The sequence below is a fragment of the Camelus ferus genome, chromosome 7 (assembly GCF_009834535.1).
Source record: "Camelus ferus isolate YT-003-E chromosome 7, BCGSAC_Cfer_1.0, whole genome shotgun sequence".
Taxonomy (NCBI): domain Eukaryota; kingdom Metazoa; phylum Chordata; class Mammalia; order Artiodactyla; family Camelidae; genus Camelus; species Camelus ferus.
In genome coordinates, this window is record NC_045702.1 from 41147366 (window position 1) to 41172770 (window position 25405).

At 44.8% G+C, this 25405-nt stretch overlaps 1 protein-coding gene across 1 annotated transcript in view; it reads right to left on the reverse strand.

Annotated features, from left to right (window-relative positions):
* Positions 1 to 2062: 2062 nt before the first annotated feature.
* Positions 2063 to 25405, reverse strand: part of MTURN (maturin, neural progenitor differentiation regulator homolog) — a 28503-nt gene continuing 5160 nt past the window's right edge. The window contains exons 2-3 of the mRNA XM_032483780.1: positions 20796 to 20918; positions 2063 to 7367 (exon numbers count right to left, since the gene is read on the reverse strand). Of these exons, the coding sequence (XP_032339671.1) occupies positions 7257 to 7367; positions 20796 to 20918 (234 nt within the window). The 3' untranslated portion in view covers positions 2063 to 7256. The remainder of the gene's footprint in view (positions 7368 to 20795; positions 20919 to 25405) is intronic.

Here is a 25405-nt window from a genome sequence, read left to right on the forward strand (position 1 = left end):
TCACGCTCCCCGGGACATCTGCTCACGCCTCCCTCGAAGGCTCACCAGAAACGGGCACGGGACTGCCCAGCACTAGACAGCCCTTTCTTTATGCAGTGCTGACCTCTAGAGGCTTCCAATTAAAAAGCATCCCAAAGGACCGACTTAGTTTTACTGCTGGTTTTTACATTCCGTGTCGTTGCCATATTTTCCTGGAAAACGAGGAGAAAATCTCTCTGCTCCTTTATGTGCTGCCTAATGGGAAATGCCTCCCTTATTCTTTCGCTGCCTGATTACAGCTTGCTCAGAATTTTAGAAACATCTGTCATTGTTTTCTGTTCCAAAGAAGGAAAAATGATAGGTCAGAGATCAGGAAAGTATTTCAAAGTTAGTATTTTCCCACCAGGGAACTAAGAGGAAAGCCCCAGTGCCAGCTACTTCAGGACGCATTTTGTGAGTTTCCTAAGTACCGGACAGCCAGGCGCGCCAAGGGAGAAGGGGATGTTCACTGCCCACATCCAGCACCACCACCCCTCTTCAGCAGGGGGACGGCCCCTCCTGCACACACGAAGCCAGCCTGCCCGCCTGCTCCAGCCCTGGCACAGGGTACACTGGGCAGTGGGTTTTGTTGTGCTCACTTTATTTCAAACCATTAATGTCCACAATGAGCACTGGGAACAATGAGAGGTGTTCCACCTGGCCCGACTATACTATGAAAATGAGACTCATTTCTAAAGGAAATGAGACTGTTCGTCACATCCCTAAGCAAAACCCCCAAATCTTTCTATTTTGTTGTCATTTTTTTTATCCTGTGTCCTTGATCACTAAAAGAAGGGAAGTGTAGGAAGGCAGGAGAAAGGATCCAGAGTGTCAGCATTGGGGATAAGATACCCCCACTATTTTGACTGAAGTCTTTATTTCTAAAAGGGATCTTAGAGAAGATGGGTTCAAAATCAGAGAAGTCATTTTGCTGATGTTGGCTGCCCAGCCCTGGTTTCATGAGACATTATTTTCCTGATAAACTTTGCTTCCCACCTGCCCTAACCCCACTAGCCGAGACAAGATACATTCCCGCAATGCCAGTGGCTGGAGGGAACCTGGAAGTGAGAACATACCCTTATTTTTACATATGAGGAAACAAAAACAGGGGTGGGCAGGTGCAGGGGACAGGTGACAGGCCCACGATCACACAGTCAGGGGGCAGACTGGGCTAGAACCCTTCACCCGAGGCAACCAATTTGAGAATGATTCACTGCACAGGGAAAGTGGATCTTTCTAACAACAGTCCGTGCCCTTAGATATAGAAGCCAATTTGCATTTTTAAAAGCATATCCATGAGAGCGCTCAACTAACACTAGGAATTCTGTAACTAAAAAAGGAATTCTCCTGTGAAAAAGGCTTTGTCTGGGGAAGGCCATGTCACCATCAGGCTGAGGCCAGAATCTTACACCGAGTGAGGTCTGGAATGCTTACACACACCCCAGCACTCAGTACAACCTCTGACATCGGGCACCTCGAAAACAAAGAAGCACGAATTAAGTAATCTGAAACGCACACACAAGCCTCTAGGCTGTGCCTATTAAAGCAATCTCAAATCTAATTTAACAATCAAAGGAGACCTATTCATTTGGGGAAAGAAACTTACTCTTAATCAAATATGGGACTTTCCACCAACGTCCAGATTTATTCTTTAAATGCCGCTGTTTCTGAGTAACAACTGGGAGGAAAGTAGTGGGAAATGGTGTCATGTCATGGTGTAACAATCACAGGTGTCTGATTGGTGTCACAAAGGAGTCCTAATTAGGACAGAAAAAAATCTAAAGTTCGAAGGAAGAGTGGAAAATTACTGAATACCAGCTACAGCCATCAGGATAGATTAATGTCTCCAAACACAGCAATTATTAACACCTGAATCGTATCAGTGGTTCTTGTAACCACCCTCCCTCCCCCCCGCCCCACAACAGGCCCCAACAACAGCAACCGCAAAGCTGGCTAATGGTCGCTGTTCCCCACTCCGCCTTTATATCAAGTCAGGCATCCTCTAGGACGCAACGGGGTGAAGAGACCAAACAAGAGGCAAATATCACCAGGGTTCGGAAGGCTCTTTAATAGCAAGCGTATGGTAATTACATCGTCAGATGAGATCCCCTCTCTCAGGGTAGGGAGGGAGGAGCAGGTGTGGACAGGTTTCAATTTTGGATTTACACTGCTTGAAGAATCTAACGCAGGGCAACAATTTTTGGCAACCCACTTCACAGCTGTGTAATTTACAAGAGATTTCTTTGAAAGGAAATACAAAGGCAAAGAGAGCATCACACCCTGCACGAAACACTTCTTGCCTCAAAACCAAAACCAAAACCCCAAACCGTTCCTTGCTTTTGCTTCTCCTGTAGACAGCTAAACTTTGTTCTCTTGACACAAATTAAGACTGGCTCACAGAGAGCTTCACATTTTCCCTGGAACCGACGATTTACTTTCTCCTCTGAAAAGCTGACCCTGGTACAGAGTACGGCTCTGTATCTTATCTGCCTAGCTATCAGAAGGTACTTAAAGTCAAAAATGAATCTTAAGAGACAAAAACAAAAGAAAAAAAACCAGGCAAAGGCAGTTTCACAAAGAACAGACTGTCAGCTTTCTCTGTGGTACTGAATAACTTGAATACACAGTCCTCAGCAAACTAAATGTTTATTTTTGTGTGGCCTGGCGCCTGCTTTTAAGTACTTGTGCCTATTCAGCCATACCATGCTGTAAATGGACTTTCCAACAACGTGAAATGCTCACAGGTCCTTGACTTTTGTAATCCAAATTTAAATAAAAATATCAAAGACAACACAGTATTTAACAATCTTCCCGATGAACATGAGCTATAGATATTTTACCAAGGACACTGTGTTGCCATGGATACCAGTGGCTACTGGCATTCTGGCAAGTTTGAGAATTATTCTGTATAAAATCTAAAAGACGTCAGCCTTTCATGTCATACCTGGTATCACAAAACCAAGATAACTGATTGTGTCTTTATGGAAGAGGATTCGTTTTTAATTCGAAAAATATGTGAGGCTTCTCTGGTAATCTGAAGACTAGGCAATGGCATCTCTTTGGAGTTAACACTCACTACAAGGAAGAGGGATCTGTGATCCACTAGAGTTTTAATTGTGCTCTTTCTACAACCCAGAAGCACGGTGGAGTGAGTGGGTGGGCTCTGCCCTCGGGAGCACTCCCGACCCATGGCCTCCTCTGCAGGTGACAGCAAGATCAAGTCTTGTTCACTTTCTGCCTGCCAGGTGACTGGGGCCCGTCTCAGGTTTGTGAGCGCTTTGGAGAGACAGGTTCTCCTGCTGGCAGCTGGCTTAGTGAGGAACAGAACTCCACCAGATCTGCAGGACACCCGCTGTCTCCTTGGGCGGGGGGCATTTTTAAAGCCTTAAAGCCATCCCCAACCCAGGCCTTGCCTCTCAACACACAAGCAGGCCCTTTGAGGACAGCAGGCTCCTGGTGAGACAGCCAGGACAACAGTGCTCGTGCACTCCACACGGTAACTGCTTCTTGGCTTATTTTTTCTTTAAAGAATCAGACCCTAACTCTCCCATTCTACCTCACTTATCTCCTTCCGCCCCAGAGTAAGTCCTGTCTATTCCTACGTGCCTCTCAAGCCATGAAACATCGGATATGCTCACACCCCAGCCTCCCCACTTGTGGGTTTTAAGATGCAAGGTGGGTTCCTCAAATGCGAGTTCTCATCGGTGATGCTCTAGCATCACTGCTCCCCAAAGTCCCTGTACTTTGTGCTCTTACGAAACAGAAGACGTACTTGTGCTACAGAAAGGTTTCTACTCCTATGTGGAAAATGACAGTGACTACGAGAGCAGAGAGGTTTTCACTTAAGGACACTGGAAACCTCCTTCTGGCACCAGGACACAAGGAGAATTGCTAAATAAAAGACTTCTCATATTCTAGGCATGGGAGGGAAAAAGCACTATGCTGCTGGGAGCCTGGGAGACTTGAGTGGACATCACAGTAGCCGATTATCAGGCAGGGAAAAGTAACCAGGTGGCCATTAGAAAAATGTCTCTGGGATTCACTCAAACCTGCGATCGAGGTTTTGTGATGTGATCACAGGCCTGACTTCACAGCTAGCCCACAGTGATCAACAAGCAGTCAAGTATTCCCCTATTCACACACCTACACACACACACACACACACACACACACTCACTTTCTGTTACTTCTCTTTTTCTCTACTGGATGACATGACAAAAAAGTAAAAGTCATTTTTCACTCTCATCCAGGTATTCTTTGTGCACATGTCCCCCTCTCAGTTAAGTAAGACTTATTCCACTTCTAAAGCCCCAGTCTGTCGGGGCACAAAGCAAATCCACGCCTTCCACAGCAGAGCACGCACAACTCGGACAAGTATGTTCTCCGTATCTCCTGGGGCCCTACTTTACCCTCTCACCTAAGGAACAGAATTCCATCAGCCCCTCAGCGTCAGCCCCGAGGGGGTTTCGACACTCATAGACCAACACAAATATGTTCTGAGGGCGTCCTGTGGCCAGGATCCTAAGGATGGCAAGGTTCAAAATGTCCTTCCTTCCCACTTTCCAGAAAGTTTCCTTGATTGTTGCTTTTCGTACACACACGTCGTAAGGCAGTTAAGGAAGGACGGTGGTTAAAGCCGGAAGGGCAAACACCTCTTGTTTCAGGTTAGTGAAGTGACTTTCCCAAGAGCACGCAGTCACTGGCAGAGTCAGGATGAAACCCAGGTCTCCCTCCTAACTGCTGGGTCTACCCTCCTCCCACGGCGCCACACTGCCTCTGGGTAAGTGTGTTTACGTGTCTGTGGGAGTCCAGAACTTGTCTAGCCAGGGAACCACTTCCAGAACAAGAACCACGCCTGCCTGACTCCCGGACATGTCCGGTGACGCTCTTCACTGATGCACACACGACCCGGGCAGGAGCCCACGGGGCGGGCGGGAGAGAGTGTGCACGTGAGCACGTGTGGCAGCGAGCACTGGCAGGGACGCGCACAGCCGGAGAAAACAAAGCGTTAGAGGAAACAATCTGACTCGCAAATTCCCTTTGGGGGTTTTGCCAGGAAAATAAGTAACGCACAGCGATGTTCTCCCCTGCCAGGCGGCAGAACAAAGACCAGATTTCTCCTGGGCCCACTGAATGGCCCACTGAATGGCCCACTGAATGGCTGAGTCTCTCTCAGCTTTACAGACAGAGAACATTAACACAAAAATACCAAAATGCATTTGGTCTAAGCCTAAACACTTTCTTGATAAAATACATTTTATATTAATGTCTATTCCATTTCCAAACATATGTAAATTTAGGTTTTAAGCCTCTACATATAAAATTCCAGTTTACCTGTGAATGGAGTGAGCTAGTCAAGCTTCTTCATTTCAGTGGCAGAAGTCATTCTTCTACTGTGTTAAAATGGAGCTGGAGCTTACAAAACTGGGTGCTATCTATGGGAGGGCTGGCTCACAATCACCTGTGCTCAGGTACAGAGCCAATCAGAACCCAGGCAAGGGAGCAAAGCACGGAATCCGCTCGCCCTGCAGGATGAAACCCCAAGGCTTGTTAACAGGCTACTCTGAAGGAAATTCATTTCACTAGAAGTTAAACTTTTATACACTTTTTCGAGGAAAGAAAAAAAATGGGGGTACCGAAGCACAGATGGAAACCACTACATTATTTTCCCAGTGATGTAAAGCTGCTGTACACTGTTTCACCACAAGCAGCTGCGCTCCTCACAGCACCAATCAATTAAACAGAAAATGCTGAGATAATCAGGTTCACGCAGACGTGCCTGGAAGACGTACAGGACTCCCCTTAGCTGTGGCTTCTGCTGCTACCTTTTCCTTTTTTTCTTAATCCAAACTTCGACAACCCAACAGGCGTGTGTGTGCAAGTCAAAAAACGTTTCCACCCCAGATGTTACATTTAGTCAAGTGTTGTAAAAGAGGCGTTCTGCATCCTCCATTATTAAAACCAGAGGTGCAGAGAGGTCCAAGAAAAATGAATGTTTTAAATAATCCCGTGTTAGCACTGCAAAGAACCACCCCCACCAAGTGTTTGCTGCTAAGTGATGACAGTGTTTCCAGTTATGACAGCAGTTGTTTCTGTGTGTTGTCTGAATATTCTGGTCATTAAAACTTCCCCTTTGTACCAAGCTAACCCATGATTAAAAGATTCCCAGCATCATGTCACTTTAAAACTTCACTGCAGTTAAGGTTCCCCAAAGCACTTGATTACAATTTTTTCATAAATTATACAGTGGGATCCTTTTCTTGACTTGTTTTTAAGAATAAATGTTTTAAGAAACTAAAGAAGGATTCCATCATATTTCTTAAAAAAATTTATCCTGGTTTATTTTCCTATTAAATTTATCTATGGCTTCAAAGTTTAAGTGGCACTTGGATTTGGGATGTTTTCATGATTTAACAAGTTGCCATCTTGTTATAAAGAGAGAAGGTAAATGTTTCATTTCATATGTGGGGTGGTTTATAAACATTTTAAAGAAATCAATAATTTATGTCACCCCATTTGTATTCTCCACTCTTAGACTTTAAAAGTGGCTTTGGAATCAGCATGTTTTAAAATAATTGAACATGCAAGTAATGTGTATACCTAACCATGAACCAGCTGCCATATATCCAGGTAAATCAGTGATGGCAGAACACTTAAACAAAGGCTTCCTTGCCTCTCTTACTCCCTAATCCAAACTAAGTAATTCTCCTTTTCTGCCCTTGTACTTGCACTTGTGCAGTTTAAAGACTAGATATTAAAACTCATGCTTTATAAGCAAAACCTTCCACTTACATACACTTAAAAGGTACATAAAAAGTGCAGACTGCATTTCTTCTCTGCCATGCTTTCCCTCAATAATGTCACCTGTGATGACTCAAAACATATCCTTAATACATTCAGAGTTCCCTACATTCGAGTCAGCAAATGTTAGTTCTCCTACATAAACTCAAGAGAGAACAGTCAGCCACAAAATGGACTCTAAATTCAAAACGGCAAAGGCTACCGAGACAACTCCATAGAGACCCACTGAAACGGGAGTAAAATTCAGGTCACTTCTGAGCAAAGCTCATCCCCGATATTCTGTGGTCGTTAAAAAAGGTGTTTCATTTTAATTTGGATGCTGGGAGTCAGACGTCCTGTTTCGAAGTGCTAATGCAAAATGCTAACCCAGGAGCTCACGACCCCACCTCGGGCACCACGGGGCTCACTCTCCTTCTCAGGTGGGAGCCCTTGGAAGTCTACTGCTGACTGACCCCCATTTGGGGGTGGTCCGCCTCTGGCTCCTCCTCTTCCACGTCTGCACTGTACTCTTCAAACGCATCATCATCTGCATCCGGAAGCCCCAGTAACTACAGGGGAGAGAAGAGAAGAAGCTGTGAGTACCAAATGGCCCACAGGCAGGAGGACACCCAAAGGCATCTGATCCAAGTTCAACAGCACTTACGACAAAGGAGGCGAGACTATACAATGGAGAAGAGACAGTCTCTTCAATAAGTGGTGCTGGGAAAACTGGACAGCTACATGTAAGAGAATGAGATTACAACATTTCCTCACACCATATACACAAATAAACTCAACATGGATTAAAGACCTTCCATGTAAGACTGGAAACCGTAAAACTCCTAGGAGAGAACACAGGCATAACACTCTTTGACATACATTGTGGCAATATTTTTTCAATCTGTGTCCGAAGGCAAAAGAAATAAAAGCAAAAATAAACAAATGGGACCTAACTGAACTTAAATGCTTTGTGCACAGCAAAAGAAACCACTGACAAAATGAAAAGACAATCTACTGAACAGGAGACAATATCTGCAAATGATATGAATGATTAGGGGTGAATATGCAAAATGTATAAACAGCTCACACAACTCAACAAAAAAAAAATACCCCAATTAAAAAATGGGCAGAAGACCTGGATAAACATCTTTACAAAGAAGAAATGCAGGTGGTCAACAGGCACATGAAAAGATGCCCAGTATCCCTGTTAGAGAAATGCAAATCGAAACCACAATGAGATATCACCTCACACTTGTTAGAATGGCTGTCATCAAAAAGTCTACAAGTAACAAATGTTGGAGAGGAAAGGAAACCCTCGTACACTGTTGGTGGGAATGTAAATTGGTGCAGCGACTATGGTAAACAGCATGGCAGTTCCTTAAAAAATTAAAAATAGAACTCCATATGATCCAGCAATTCTACTCCTGTGTATATATCTGAAGAAAACGGACACACTAATTCAAAAAGATACATGCACCCCAATGTTCATAGCAGCATTATATACAATAGCCAATATATGGAAGCCACCTAAGGGTCCATCAACAGATGAATGGATAAAGAAGATGTGATACATACACCCACACCCACACACACACATACACACACACATACACACACAATGAGGTGTTACTCAGCCATAAAAAAAGAATGAAATGCTGCCATTTGCAACAATGTGGATGGACCTAGAGAGTAAAATGCTTAGTGAAATAAGTCAAAGACAAATATCCTATGTTATCACTTATATGTGGAATCTAAAAAATTAAAAAAGCAAACGTATACAACAAAACAGAAACAGACTCACAGATACAGAGAACAAACTACTGGTAGCCAAGGGGAGTGGGAAGGAGGGAATAAGGGGTACAGGATTAAGAGATATAAACTACTATATATAAAATAAATAAGCAACAAGGATATATTGTACAGCACAGGGAAATATAGCCATTGTTTAGTAATAACTTTAAATGGAGTACAATCTAAAAAAATACTGAATCACTACTGTCTGAAACTAATATAACACTGTAAATCAACTATACTTCAATTAAAAAAAAAACTCAACAGCACTTAACAGGACTTAGCACAGCAGCTACAGACTTCCCATGGAAGTCAACTAACCCCGCCATTATTTTTGTAAACTTAGTACATGGAAATGTCAATCCTTCAATGGATTGGTGCCCAAAGGGCTAGGTTTTAGTGAGGAGCCTGGAGATTCTCTACTTCTAAGTATCAAAGCATGGCACCACCTCCACGTATGCACAAAGATTTATCTATGCACACACACACATATCTGGGCTGTCAGCAGTAGTACAACCAACAGTGCTATCCCCACAAGATGCTAAAAACTATTCCCCTCTCTATTTTCTCCCCTAAAAACACACGATACCATTATTCATAGTACACGTATAAAAGTGGAGAAACTACGAAAATGTTCAACAAAATGGTTAAATAAATTATGGTGCATGCACAAAGTGGACTCCTATATATCCACTTAAAATAGTATTTTTGAGTAACTTAATGATATAAAAAATACGCTCATACATGTAAGAAGAACATGAGAATCACATTTTCATTATGATACAAATTTTCTTAAAATGTATACACAAATGCACAGAAAAAAAGACTTCAATGAAATACATTCAAATGTTAAGAGTATTTTTTTAGACACTGCGATTATGGGTAAATTTTTCCTTTTTAATCTTTTTGTGTTTTCCAAATGCTCTATAATTTTCCTCAGGGAAATTCACAATAAACACACAGTATACATTTTCTTAAAGCACCGGCTGGTCTCGGGTTAGAAACTGTGAGTGCCCTTTGCTGGGCCTGTTCAATGTGGACAGAAGCCCTAGTGCTGCGGAAAGCCGTGGCTGCGGGCACCTTGGCCTTGTCTGCGATCCTGGGGCTGCCATCCCACAGCTCCAAGGTGAACCTTTCTCACATGGTTGATCATTTTCAGCAACTTCACTGAATGGCCCTATGATCCAAACACTAACTGCATGAGGACTAAAGTGAAGCTGGACCGTTCACTCCGTGTTGCCTCCCAGTGCCCCGCCCCCACCCCCTCCCATTTCCTCCAAGCAGACAAGCAGAGTCATGATGCAAATAATACCTTTACTCTGAAACTCTCAGACCACAACTTGCAGGTCTCACAGAGCCTATGAGCACACTCAGGGCCAAACCATCTGCCAGGCGTTCTTGGTCATATGAGGCACGTGGCTTGCCAAGGCGTCACGGCCAACCGCAGACACGTGCCTCCCTTAGAGCTCAGAGTGCCCCAGCTGTCTCAGAGACACTGCTAACTGGAGGCCGGGGGTGGGGACAGGAAGGGCACATCGCAGCTTGTCCAAACGTCTGTAGCAATCCTCTGTGTGCTTGGGAGAAGGGAGAAGCCCCTTTCTCTTACTACTGTCTCCCTTTCATATCTTAGTGGATGGAATAAAAGGTCGTTTGCCTCTAAAGGGGAAATATGGTTGGTCACAATAAACACAGATGACTAATATTCTGGTGTTCAGTTTTATTTCAAGAGCTGCTGGGTGACACAGCAAGGTGGAAGTATCAAAGGAGTGGGAACATTAAAAAAGCTGACAAAATATAAATATTGTTGCCACTACCAGGAACTCCAGAATCACTGAAATGCCACAAGAAGATGCATTAATTGAATAATAAACGTAACTCCTCATTGCACTGAAGGGATGCCTCTTAAAAAGAGAGGCATGGTCAGTGGGTTCTTTCTCAGTGAACAAATCTGACTGGCTGCCTGGAACCCTGGGTTCAGGATTCCGAGGCTCAGTGGGAGAGATTGTGATTAGTTCACAATAGCCGTCGTGGGTACAGGGGGCACAGCTGCACACATCGGCATATTTGCCATCTTGTCCTAAAGTGACATGCCATTGATTATTCTTTTTCATAACACATTTAGGTTATCCACATGGACTCAAACCGTAGGTACCATTTAACATCCACCCTCTCTTCAGCTTAGGGTGGCTTGTAGAAGAGGTTCCAGCAAGCCAAGCATGAAACCACTGCTGTCCACCTTCCCCTCGCTCCTCTTCCTGGCTCCCTACCTTACCTCTGATGTGAATCCAAAGCATGTAGTTCTAGGTCAAGCGCCTCAGACACATGGGAGGCCCTTCCCTTTGGCAGGAAATATTTAGATGCTAATTTGAGAGCTGCTCACCCTCTGTCTTTACAGGTGGGAGAGAGAAGAGAAGCGGTTCTCAATGGCTTTCAGGATGCTTAAGACACCTTAGCCAAAGGTCTGCAGATTCACTGAGAGGCTGTGTGGAAAAGGAACTAGACTTGGCATCTGGAAGCCAGGGCTCTAGTCGGGGACCTCTGCCAAGCCACTACCTGCACTGCGCTTCAGCGTCCTTCTCTGCAAAGTGGGGACCGTGACACCTGCTCTGCTCCAGAGAAACTATGAAGAGTGAATGAGAAAGCGAATGCGGCCACAGTCTACAAACCATAGCGCCTTATGTGAATCACCTAGTCACACTATTTCACCTTGCTTCTCATGTTAAAGCACTGCCAGTTCTATTATTTGGGAGTCACTGCAGCAGCACTGGAGCGTCTCCAGCCCCTGCTTCTCCCTGTCCCTTCTGCAGGGCTTGCTGCTGGACCACCTCATTGTTAATCAGCACAGTAGGAAGAGGAGTAACTCGATTCTCTCAGCCTCTTCATTCAATTCTCAGGCTTACATTCAGTGTTCCATGGAACCAACCAACTCTGTCTCACTTCAGATTCAGTAATAATAGCTAATACTGGTTAAGTTACTATCTGTTAGGCACTGTGTAAGCAGCTTGTAAAATGTATTCATTCCTTTGGTCCTTGTAATAATCCTATGGGGTTGATACTATTACTATCTCCCTTTTACAAAGAAGATCTAGAAATGTTGAGTAAATCTGCCCATAGTTGCCCATTAAGTGTCAGAGCAGGATTCAAACCCAGGCCAGCGAGGTGCAGACTTTACACATCGAGCCACGAGGCTACCTGGCAGATTCCCTTCCAGCTGTTCCTGTAGGTGCAGGCGTCAATGTTTTCTACTGTTTTAAAAGTTCAAGCAGAACTTTTTAAAAAATTCAATATCCATTTATAAGTATGTACAATTTGGAAGTATGCAGTGGAAAACAGAAAAAGTGCCAGAGCTAGAATTTGCTGGGAATTCCAAAGGACACCAAACAGATATGTAATAATCTAGCAATGCCACCTCTGGCCTCATGCTCAGCTACGGTAGGGAAGTCTGAATTTAACTTTGGATCATCAGAGCTGGGGGTCGGGGGAGGGAGAACTGGATGAAGTCATTCAAAAAGTACAAACTTCCAGTGATAAGTCGAGTAAGCACTAGCGAGGTAACGTACATCACGATAAATGTAATGAACATTGCTGTATGCGCTATATGAAAGTTAAGAGTAAATCTAAAGAGTTCTCATCACAAGAAAAACAGTGCTTTTTCCTATTTCTTTAATTTTGTATCGATATGAGATCATAGATATTCACTAAACTGACTGTGGTAATCATTTCATACATAAGTCAAATCACGATGCTGTCCACTATAAACTCATACGGTGCTACATGTCAATTATGTCTCAATAAAACTGAAAGAAAAAAAATATAAACTGAATACCCAGATTGGAAAAAAAAATAAACGTTGTTTCTGGATCCAAATTTTTTACAGACAAGAAGACATATCAGAGACAGACGTACAAACAGACTGGGAAGAATCCTAGAGTCCTTGCCTTTACCACACACACGCGTTCTTGTAAGGAAAAGGAGACAGGCCAAGAAATTCTGCCAAGTATATTTAAATTAACTCCTGATAGTTAAAATCATTCATTCTTATTTCAGTAACGTAGTTTTCAGCTGCCTGGGAAAAATCTCTCTGGTCGCTCTCGACGAGTGTTGGTGTTCCCAGGCCCTTGCTGTCCGCCAACCTTCTTTGGAACAACCTCCCATCACATGAGAACAACTGGGGCTCCCCCATCCTAACAGGGTTGTACTTGGGTAGAGATGCCAACCTCAAGAGAGTTATCAGTTACCTGCAGGACTGACTCCAGGTATTTTGGAAAGTGGTATACAATAGCTGAGGCTGTATTCAGCTGGCATTTAGCACCTGCTGTCGCCGAAAGTGGTACTCTCTCAAGCACTTGGGCTCGCGTGTCTTTGTAAAAGTTGGGGAGGTGGTATCCAGGCCTTGGAGAGCACAGTCCACCAGGTAGGCCTTCAGGGCGTCCAGTAACTGCCCTAGGCTTTAGAGGTCCCTGTAAGCTCCTTCCCAAGGATTCTTTGAAGCAGCATTTCTCACACTTTACTGTGTATATGACTCACCACAGGGATCTACCTAAAATGTAGATTCTGATTCAGTGGGTCTCAGGTGGGACCTGAGAGTCCACCTTCTGAGCAAGCCCCCAGGGAAGGGGGCTGCTGCTGGCCCAGGACCCACACTCTGAGTAGAGATGCCACAGCATCTGGGGAACTTGTCACCATCTACCCTAATGATCCATGATGCTGGTGGTACCATGAAACCTCCAATGGGATCCTGGTCAGTCTGTCTTCTCTATACTAGGGGAAAAAAGAGGTAGGTGGCAAGACTGACGTAGGACCCAAACAGGCAAGAGCAGCAGTACCTCTGACTTCAGGGGCCATCACACTTTCTACAAAAGACAAGGGTTTGAATGTTCATAATATGAGCAAAAACCAAAAGCCACGAAAACCTTAAATTGTCAACAGTCAATGTTTTTTTTAATTAAAACTTGCGCATAATCTTTCCATATCAGACTTTCTGACCCACCGGGGCAGCCTCCCACAGGTGGATTCTTTCTTTTCTTCCAGACTCTGGACCAGACTAGAAGAGAAATAAGAATTGGACTTTTTCTGGGTCACAGAGGGTTTTCCTGTGGGGTTTAATCCCTGGCTCTCCAGCCATTGGTGGCAAACTCAAAATACTAATCTTGTTCATGTCAGTAAGACAGAATGAAGGGAATTTTTCTGGTGGAAGTGTCTCTGCAAGAGGAAACACGTGGAGTCACAGAGCAACCCCGGGGAGGCCATCAGGGTCAACCAGAGTGAGGAAACCTGGGGAAGCAGAGGCTCTCACTCCAGGTAGAGCACCCAAATTGTCCCAGCAACAGGTGCCTCGTGACCCTAATGTCCCCAGAGCCAGGAGGACGAGCAGTACTCCAGGAGAATAAAGCTCTGAGGGAACTGAAAGGGCAAAGATTAGGTTTAGTTTTGCAGCTCAGCTGGAAATGGTAAGCTCTCTCTTGCCTTGTGAACTGTTTTTTAACCAGAGGGAGGACAGTCTGTCATCACTAAGTAAAAGATACAGAAACATGGAGGGAAAAAGTGCATGGCATGGTCACCATTACTTAGACCCATAGCCACTACTTCCTTATCTAGCTCAATCACGTGATGACCAGCAGCTGTCCACCCAGGGTCACCTAAACAAGAAAAATGCAGCACTCCAATAATTCTCCAATCCCAGGACATGGATAAACCTGCCTGCTCATGGCTGGCAGAGGCAGCCTGCTTGGCACTGCCATTTGCATACATGTACCATTCAGATGTGACATTCCAGCAGGAAGGAAAAAAACTAGGTACAAAGTCGGAGGCCCCTGGAGGGGAGTTCTAGAATGTGGGTCAGTCTAGGACGGAAGCGTCCCTCCCAGAGCCACACATCCACCCAATAAGCAGTGCCTAACAGCCGCCCTGAGCCACAAATAGAGGCAAACCGCAGCAGGGTGGCTGGGCTTTGATAGTCCTTTGTGTTCTACCTGATTTTGAAGCTCCCCATGCATCCACAGGGCAGCAAAACATGTATGTCCCCATTTTAAAGATGGGGTCACTAAGGATGAGCGACCCACTAGAGGCCACATGGGCTGGGCCAGCCAGGCCAGGCCAGGGGAGGGCTGAGCCACCTTGCCCACCCAGGGACATCTCCAGTGCCTCTGAGCTAAGGGGCCAAGACGGACTTTCCTCTCGGCCAGCCCTCGTCCCCCTCTGACCTCGCCTCACGCTTGTCCTTTCTTCAAGCCCTCCTCTTCCTGAAGCCGCTGTCTGCTCTCCAATCTTCAGTGAGCCCACTCACACCTGATACTCCTAGTCCTTCTGACACATCTCAGGCAAGATTGCTTTTGTAAAAAACACAACATAGTTTCTGATTATAAATGTTTTTTGTGACATAATGGAAAATTTAGAAAATACGAAATAGAAGAAAATAAATATCACCCAGAACCCTGTCACCAGAGGCTCTCTGGTCACACGTCCCTCTCGGGGGACAGGAGCGACAGGCGCTCCCACTGGTCTTCCATGCAACACTAGCCTCAGACTCAGTGAGTTGTATGGATTAGGTACTGAGTGGATGATTATTATTTTGCCAAAACCAATGTTGATAAGCTTTTGGCTCTAATAAACCAACAGTACCTCTTTAAAATCCCCTACCTTAGCCAGATGCTTCTGTTAAGCATGTGTTAAAATCACTCACTAAATTGTTTTCTAGCCCCATCAGAAATCTAAGGGTCCTACAAAAGCTTTCACTGTTGAGCTCACTTCTCAACAGTATTCTGCCAAATGTCCTCATTCCGTCCATATCAAGGTCAGGATTTAATCCGTCCTTATCATGTGTGACGTGCTGCACTAAGTACCCAGCAAGAATCCTGTAATTTAATCTTCACAGCAACCCTAAGGTAATGATTGTACTTTGCTGCCTAATTTTACAAATGAAGAAACTGAGAAACAGTAAAGTCAAGTAACTTGGTTGAGGTCACACAGCCAGCAAGTGGCAGAACTGGGATTTGAATCCAGGCAGCCTGCCCCCAGAGCTCGGGCTCCGCATCGCTGTAGTAACCTGGCTCCGCATAACTAGGGAAAGGGACCACAAACAACACCCCGCGGCCGGTGCACACTCGCTAACATCCTCTAGAAAACATCTTCCCAGAGAACCAGCAAAGCAGAGTAAGCAGAGCAGGGAATGGAACTCCTCGGCTTGATCTGCACAGCATCTAGCAGGGTGTCTGGACCAAAATGAATGCTTGTCTTGTAACCTGGAATTTCTCTGGACGTTTCTGTGGCTGTCTCTCCTACCAGAAAGCCAGCTCCTTGAGGGCAAGGACTGGGCACCGTGCCCTCCCCCTCACTCTCCAAGGCAGCATTTCAGCAAACAGCAGATCATACGTTTTGTTGAACACATGACGAAGAGGCAGAGTTGTAAAAAGGAGGACGACGGTGGTGAATGAGAAAAAGAATCACTATTTTTTCCTTGTCAAATCCAACCACAGATTTCTTTGGGGGGGGGGGGGCTTTGTTATATGGATTGTTTCAGAGAGGGAAGCACACAGTCTTCCAAGCTGGACCGTGGAAAGGCACAGAGCCTGCAGCGGCACACCGAGCCCCGTGGGCAGGACCGGAGAGGGCCGGAACATGACTTGGCTCCTGGCCGGTGCAGGCGGGAGTGCCCGGGCTTCAGCGGAGTTAACTGACTCCGCTTGACTGATGCCCCAAAAGACAGCAGAAGGCTGCCAACAGAAAGGGCCTTATCTTTCTAGAGAGACTGCACAGGGCAGGGACTGGTGATGGGCTGGCCAAGGTACAATAAAGATTCAAAGCCACGGATAAGGGGGTTCCAAGACAAAGGTAAAAATATTTCCTTCTGTGGTTTCCCCGACTATAAGCAAAAAGAGGCCGCACAAGATGGTAACTAATATATATAAAATAGATAACATGTTTCTACTGTATAGCACAGGGAACTATACTTAATATCTTATAGTAACCTATAGTGAAAAAGAATATGAAAGTGAACCTATGGATGTTCATGTATGACTGAAACATTATTCTGTAAACCAGAAGTTGACACAACATTGTAAATTGACTACACCTCAATAAAAAGGAATGCAAATAAAAACAAGCAAAAAAAGCAGCAGCATGAATTGATCAGATTACCAAAAATTTTCAGGGAAATGATGTGCTGAAGTTTAGCTGCTTGATAACCTTGTAGCATTTGTGTATGTGTTTCTTCAACAAATACTTTCAGCCACAACAGCAGCAAGACCCTTTCCTGTATCTTATTTCTACACCTAAAGCTCCTTTATATAAAACAAGTAAACAGCAGCAGTGGGAAGAAATGCACTCTCCAGTGGAGATGGAGAGGGTAAAAGCCCCCCCACCGATCGCCAGCAGTCCTTCCCTTGGGGCTGTAACACTCCCCCTCTCATCTGATCTGGGGCACATCTGGACTGAGAGAAACCAAACCAAACCAAACCAAAGTACTTCATCCTCACTCTCCCTGAGTAGGCGCCTCCCACCAGCCTCTCCCTAAGGCAAAAAGACGCAGCCAGAGGGCCCAGCACAGAAAAGCGTCCCCACCAGAGGGGACGCAGTACCAGGTGAAGGCCTCATCTTCGGAGCACCACCCCTGCCCACTACGATGTTAGGCTCTGCTTCAGAAATGAACCCGGGGAGCCCAACAGCATTAAGTGAAATCTGTGTGTCTCCGTGACACAAAGCAGCTTGATCTAAAGGAGAGTATTCAACCAATCCAACTGCTTTTAGCTATGCATCTGGATTTTTTGGACTCCACCCCCCCCCCATTCACATGTGGCTGCCTGGTTGCTGAAATACAGCCATAGACTTGGTAAAGTAAGACAGCAAAATGAGCTCTGGTGGGAGCTCACCTTCTCCAGCTAAGCCAGTTCCACAGGCAGTCCGTTGCTTGCCGCCACAGATGACAGCCACATAAAGGGGAACCAGGTGGCAAGCTCATGAGTGGTGAGTTAAGATCTGAGGGAATCAATTTTCTAAAAAAAAATTTGCCTTATCTCTACTTGGATATCTAACTGGCATGCAAACACTGACACGTCCATAACCAGATAGCCTCACCTCCCCACCTTTTCCTCCTGCAGCTTTCCCCGTTTCAGTGAACCACAACGTCACTGCCTTCATCGAGCAGGCAAGGAGCTCTGGCGTCATCCTTGTCTTCTTCCTCCCACACCACACTTTCCTTCTGCCCGCAGGTCCGGTTGGGTCTACTCTCAAGGCACCTCCAGAATCCAACCCTTTTGTTCCACCCTCGCTGTCACCATCCTAGTCCAAGCCCCATCACCTCTGGCCTGGATGGCAGCGACGTCCTCTCACTGGTCTCCCTGCGCCCACCCACCCCCTCACAGCAGATTCTCCACTTGTCAGAGGGAGCCTTTCAAACTGTGAAGTCAGAGCCCTCCTGTGCGCACATCCCCCTCAGCGGGTCCCCAGCACAAGGAGGCAAAGCCCAAGTCCTGCTGAGGCCTGCCAGCCCCGGAAACTCTGCGGGCTCACCTCTCGCGCCCCCCCGCTGCCCCTCCCCTTGGGCCACACCAGTCCCTCTGTGTTGCTGGAACACTGGTTTGCTCCCACCCTGTGGTCAGATTTCCTGTTCTCTCTACCTGGAAAGTCCTTCCTCTAGATATCCTTATGGTTCATGCCTCACTTCCAGTTTTCCTCACGTTACCTTCTCAGTGACGCCTTCCCTGCTCCCCTAATCAAAACGGTCAGCACCTCTGACACTTCTTGCCCCTTGTCCCTGACTCACTTTTTTCCCTCCGCACTTGTCACTAGCACATTATGTGCTGTACTCCGTTACCTTGTCTCTCCGCCACTAGACACCAGCTCTGTGAGGTCTAAGATTTTCATCTGCCTGAGTCAAGTGCTAGGAACAGAGCAGTAAAGAGGGCCAAGTGCCTACTGGGTGCTCAGTAAAGATATGAATGAATGCAAGTGGGACAGACCAGTACTTTTAAGTCAAAAATCTATTTTGAATAAGCCAAACAGGCTTAGAAAATAAACAAACAAAAAAATGAATCGCTTGGGCGAATGATACAAATCAGACAAAGCGACAAAAGCCATTTGAAATTCCACTCCTTATAAAGGTGGATTAAGTGATTAAGATGGGGACCAACTCTTCCATGGAGAACTAAAAAAAAAAGGGGGGGTTCAGTATGAAAAATGCCTTCTTAAATATACTGAGAATTAGAACCCAGAGAGGTAAACCTATCGTGAAAAGTTGCTTTTGTCCTGAGTACATTTGCTGACCTGGAAGAGACAGCTAGAAAGTCTACTGCATTCTTGGTCTACCCACTCTAAGAGCTAGGGAGACCAAAGTCAAGCCCAGGGCCTTTCAGAGGAGCAGATTACGACAAACCATCCCCACCTGAGGCTGGGACCACAAAACCCTAGGCTTTGGTCTAAATATCTGTGTTCCCTCTAAATTCATATGTTGAAACCTTAACACTTGAGGTGATGGTATCAGGACACGGGCCCTCTGGGAGGTGATCAGGTCACGGAAGTGGGGCACTCACAAATGGACTAGTGCCCTTACAGAACAGGCCCCAGGATCTCTCTCTCTTTCCACCACCACGTGAGGTTCCAGCAAAACGATGGCTATCAGTCTAGGAAGTGGGCCCTCACCAGATACCAAATCTGTTGGCACCCTGATCTCAGACTTCTAGCCTCTAGAACGATGAGAAATAAAAAATTTTAAAGTTTTTTTAAATAGAAGTATATTGGTTTACAATATTGTATTAATTTCTGGTTACAGCATAGTGATTCAGTTATATATATATATATATATATATATATATATATATATATATATATATATACATATATATATGTATATATATATTTCTTTTCATCTTCTTTTTCATTATAGGCTATTACAAAGTATTGAATCTAGTTCCCTGTGCTATACAGTAGGACCTTGCTGTTTAGCTATTTTATATATAGTAGTTAGCATCTGCAAATAAATTTTTATTGTTTATAAGCCACCCAGTCAATGGTATTTTGTTATAAGAGCCTGAACAGACCAAGAGAGCTCTCAGGACAGGGATGAACTAGAAGAAACCAGGCCTGCAGCCTGGCTTTCCATCACCTGAAGGGTTCTAAGAACCACAAGACTCAGATTGTTTGAAGGTGGTCTCACACTGACAGGGTCCCCCAGCCCTGGCAGAACCAATTAAAAATCATCTCTGGAAGAAGGTATTATCATCTTAGGCCTCAATCTGTTGCTATATATAAATTTTCAAATACAAATAAACAAATTTTCAAGCACATAGAGATAATCCAACATACAAAGAAAGAAGACACCAGGGGTGAGAACCAGTGGAAACAAAAGATGACAGACAGACTCACAAACTTTGAAATACTGGAATATCTGAGAGTCTGTTATGCAACCAAGCCTACCATGTTCAGAGAAATAAAAGACAAGCTGGAAAATTTCAGGAAGGAAGTAGATACTATTTTAAAAGATTTGAAAAAAAATAGAAATTCTAGCACAAATAACATTGAACATGCAGAGTATTTATGGTGGGAAGGGAACTAAACTTGGGGGAAGTGTCACACAATCTGACTTTATTGTCCAATAAAGAAAAAGAGAGACACGCAGTCTTCAAAATAGGGGTGACTATTCATTTTACATGTTTTTTCAGCTAGAATGAAACAAACTGTCAGCTAATCACAGACATACAGATGCCTGAATCCTAAGGGGCTGGGGGGAAGCAAGCTCTCTATAAGAGACTTCATAAAAAGAGAAAAGAATAGAACCAGTACCCAGGTTCCTCCTTCTCCATATCCTCAGACACGAAGGTACATCCTTTAATTAGCCCTCTGGCAATTTCCTAATCTAAGAGAGCTTCCATTGCACTTCCAGGCAGTTTGGTTTTGTGTCTACTGGACAAGAAGCAGAATACTCAGTTGTCTCATAAAGGCTCTGTTTGCTTCCACCCAATCAGAGATTCTTAACTCAAGTGATGCTAGAAATAACCATCATCCCTGCAACAAACAGCTGTGTCACATCCCGTCTCGCCCTCCCTCTCCGCCCTCAGCCTCCCTCCACTAGCTGCTATCTTTAAGCCACAGGGCAGACAAGAGAAAAACAATTAGTCATCCCAGGGTTTGCCCACTTTCCCCACCATCCATGTTATTCAAAGCACAATCACTGGAGACAACAAGACAGCTTTAGAAGCCAAGCAGGCACCTACAGGTCTGAAAGACTTGAAGACTTTTTCCAAGACTTCGTGGAGCGTCTTCTTGCCGCAGGAGGAGATGTAATCCTGTGCTAGCTGCAAAAAAGGCAGGCAGTCCTCGCTCTCACTCCACACGTGCTACGTGCCCACCGGCAAGGGAAAGGAGAAAACAAAGACACACAGTCATTATACTCAGTTTGAAATACACAAAGCCAAGAAGACTTTTTTTTTTAATTGCATGAATTTGAAGAAGGACTCCATTCCTTAAATCCATATAGTCATTCTTGATTTGTTTGCATGGAAAGAGATCCGAATATGCATACCCTGCAGAAAATCCCCATGCTTCTGCTCCATAAGCTCACCTGCTCAATTCTCCATCAGATCTGCTCCCTCGAAGTAAAAAGGGCAGTGGGATCAATATTCCCCCAACCCATGACCTCCACTGTTCCACCTCATGGTGCAGGCCAAGAGTGGTTATAAAACAGGAGGAAGAGAAGCCAAGAGCCTGAATAATCCTTACCTTTGCCTTCAGCTATGGCTGAGAGATTAATCAGCCACAGTTTGTAGCTGCTAACTTGGAGACATTCTTTACCCAGATTAGCTAGTGAGTGGGGGTGACAGTAAATTTACTTCAAAATGAAATGAATTTAGGAGAACATACAGAAAAGTCATTGCTAAGTCATTGGGAAACAAAGGCTTTCTGAAAGCTCACTTTCCCTCTAAATGCTTTAGGAGGGCATCATACCCAATCACCACTTTGCCATGTTAAGACACACCAAGAGGAGACTGATTTAGGCTTTGCTTTTTCTTAGGGCTAGACAAGTGTCTTCTCCCACACAAGGATGTCCATTTTCACACATCTTTAAGGCTAGGCTGGTCTCTCCCATAAATGTTCAAGGATCTGGAATAAGCCCAAGAAACAGGCTTGAGATCTAGATGCAAAAGCCCCTTCTGTGCATATCTGAGCAACCGACGGGCATTGAGCTACCAGGATAACATCAGGTTTTAGGCACCAAGAATTTTTAGATTGTTTAGAGGGGACCGATCAGTGACAACTCAACACTGGTGAAAAGAGTGTAGAGGAGAGGAAGATATTTGGCAGTTGAGAGCAGGGACTAGGCAGCAAGAGACAAGGTCAATCTGGAGAAACAGTCTATGTCAAGTAGACACCTGTCCTCTTCTATTAATACAAATGATTAGAGTCTCACTCCAGAAAGTTACATGCCCGACACTCAGTGAACACATTTCATCTCCTTCCTTCTCGCTGTAGGCTCTCCAAGAACTAGAAAGACTTAAAACACTGCTCTGATCCCAGAGAGAGTAACTAGGTGCTAATGTGACATCTTTACACCCCAAATATCTGTGTGTCACAGATATGAAGGTCCATTTCTGACACCTGCTGCTCTAATTCTAGCAAACTTCTAGAGTAGCTTCCACCTCGACCTAGTAGAATTGGCTTCTAGATTCTCCAACTTTAAAGAATAGCTCAAACACGATTCCCTATTAATGAGAGACCCTTAAAGTTGTCGAGCCACTGAAATGCCATTTATGCACAAAAGTCTCATAGTACAAAGCGCTTTTACATCCATTATCGCACTTGATTCTTAATCAGTGGAGATTCAGCAAGAACAATAAAGTCCACTTTAATAAAAGTTCTGCCCAGCACCCATTTTCAAATTCAAATTTTTAAATGTTCTGGTGTACTTTAAATTCTTATCCAAGTAAGAGATGGGATTAACATCTAGCACCACACAACAGAAAATTTTAAGCCTGCCTTCCCTAGACTTGTTGTGAAGATTAGAGGAAAGGTAAAAAGTTTAAAAAGTGCCTGCTACAGTGCCTGGCTGGTAAATTGCAGATACTGAATGAATGGTGGACATAAGTCCCCTATTTCCCTTTGTGCATCTGCAGGAGGATGAGAGTGGGGTGCTTTCCATCTGCGACAGGGTTACATCAGACACCCTGTGTGACTTCACGAGGACACTATACAAGGCAACTTGGGTTATTGTTAATTCAGAAGCAGGTGTATCTATGAAAACCCTGTATGCCTTTTCTAAGTGCATTTTTTTTTTAAAAAAGTACTTCAAATTAAAAAGCAAATGATGGAAAGTGTATCAAACAATAACAGCATTGCAGTGTATCCATCACAGCCTAGTAACCAGTTTCTTTAGGTTAAGTGTTTCTAGGGCATCTTTTCTAACCTCATGAGGAGATTATTCATGCCACAATTTTCATTACTCCACTTTTGGAATTGTTGATTTATGAATATATCGGAGAAGAAAGACTTAACACCTGCCAAAGGGCCTTCTGTCCAGTCTGCCTAAATTTCCTTCACTTGGCTGCCTAACTCAACCCGAGTTCCCAGTCGGGTTGGTTTTATGGTTTTTAACAACAGTTTTAACTGAATCCCTGCCCATATGATAATGTGAGGGAGCAAGAGGTTAGGAATCAGACAGACCCAGGTATACATGGCCACTTAAAAGACATCACTTACTAAATGCTCATTGTTTCATATTCATTGTATCTCATAACAAAAGGCGTTCAGTTTTATTTATTGAAACTGCCCCCTCCCAAAATGAATCGAGGCAGTCAGAAAGATTCATAGACTACAAGACAAGATGAACTAAAAACTAAGCCTGCAGTTGGGAAAATAAGGACAGAGAGGAAACAACAGAAGGAGAATAAGAAAAAAACCAAGTGAGATTAGGGCAAACAGTGCCAGGTAAACAAGCCTGGGACACAGATTTGCCTCCACTATTTCCAGAGGCCCAAGCAAAGAAAGACACACCATCAGTGCCCAAGGCTGTGCCCACACAGAAAACAGACCAGCTCTTCAAACAGGCAAGGGACTGGGGCAGGATGGTTAACCCTTAGGAAAACTAGAGAGGCCATTCCAAAGCCAGGGAAGGGCAGAGAGAACATGTGATGGCTGGGCTCAAGCTGGGGAATACAGGATCTGGGCTCTAGTCTTGCACAGACAAATGGGCACTTGAAGACCCAGAGTCCCGCACCACAGGGCGTGGCCACAAGGCCTTCAACTTGGAAAATATTTTAAGCATGTGCAACCAAACACCCACTCTGACCATGAAAAAAACTACAGCAGGGGTCATAGAACCTGTGGCTCTGAACAATGTAACTCCCTGGCAAATACAAATCTGGGTATACAATGTATTGTTCCAATAGGGTAGTTAGAGCAAAGGCAGATCGCAGACCTGGTCTGTCATGTCAAGGAAGGGCTTCCAAAGGAGGGGAGAGCAGTTGTCTGAAGCTTTAGCTAGCCTGCATAACAATCACCTGGAGACTTATTAAGATACAATCGCTGGGTCCCACCCCGGAGTTCCTGACGAGGGTGGGGCTGCGAATTTGCATTTCCAACAAGTCCCCAGGTGACGCTTATGCGGCTGGCTGGGACAACCCTTTGAGAACCAGAGCCAGAACGGAACTTTGACTAACTGCATATTTGGGGGTGGGGGATAGCAGATGAGCATCACATTAAAAAATCTTAATATCATTATTGACTAAAACAAACTCCAAATCTCAGAATGGCATCAGTTGCAGTGAAGTGGCCCTCCTGGTACCGACCCTGAGCAGCCTGCCCTGCTATAGATTCCTGCTCACTTGGAGTTGAAAATCCCCAGGGAGAACTCTGATTTCAGAACAAGCACCACCTGCGGCCCCTCTTTCTGTTATTAAGTTGGGTCAGAGTTTATTATCAAAGCTTGCCTGGCTTCAGACAATGTAACAATGTCATCTGCAAATAGGAAAATGAGCACCTTCCTGTTTTCTGAGGTGTAGGTGAGATTATCCAGCTTGTCCAAAAATGGTATCAGGTCATTAGGGTAATTCAACCCTACAGATATCTTTCTGAGCAGTCTGTGTGCTCCCACTGTTCTCACACTTCGGGGAAAGGCACGACTTCTTGGTGCTTAGGCAGAGTAGGGGGTGGCAGGGGAGCTAAGAACATACCTGTTCTCCTCCCAGGACTCTGTTATTTGCATCAAAGGGCCATTGCCAATGGCCTCCCTCTCACTATGTGGGTTTTCTGCTGTCGGCAGTACCGGGGAGTTCATTTTAAGTTGGTGCGGCTTCACTGGCTTAACTTGCTGCTGTCCACAGAAGAGATGGCAGAAAAGGATAAGAGCTACACGCCATCCCATGCCGCCCAACACACTTCTGCACAGGGAGGGAAGAGCGTGGCTGGCTGATCCTATAACCTGCGCTGGTGGCAAACAAGGACCTGTTTTACCAAGGAGGAAACTGAAGCTCAGAGAGGTTAAGCAACTTGTCTGTGGTTACACAGGGAGCAGTGGGGGAAGGCAGGATGTCAACAGAGGTGTCATGCCTTCAATCTGAGCGTCAGCTCCTGCCTTTGTATGTCACAGAAAGTAATAACACCCGCAGGGTGGATATAAAGATTCCAGGAAATAATCTGTAGACTGCCTCTCATTTAGCAGGGGCCCAATAAATGCTGGTTCCCATCTATTTGAATCATATTAGCACAATTTTGTTCTCCTCAGGATTACCACTCTATGAATATACAAAGGATGTATCTTTTCCCTGAAACCATCTCTCTATATGAATAATACACAGCCACCGTGGAAAGTGTCAGTCTACCACTACTCCCT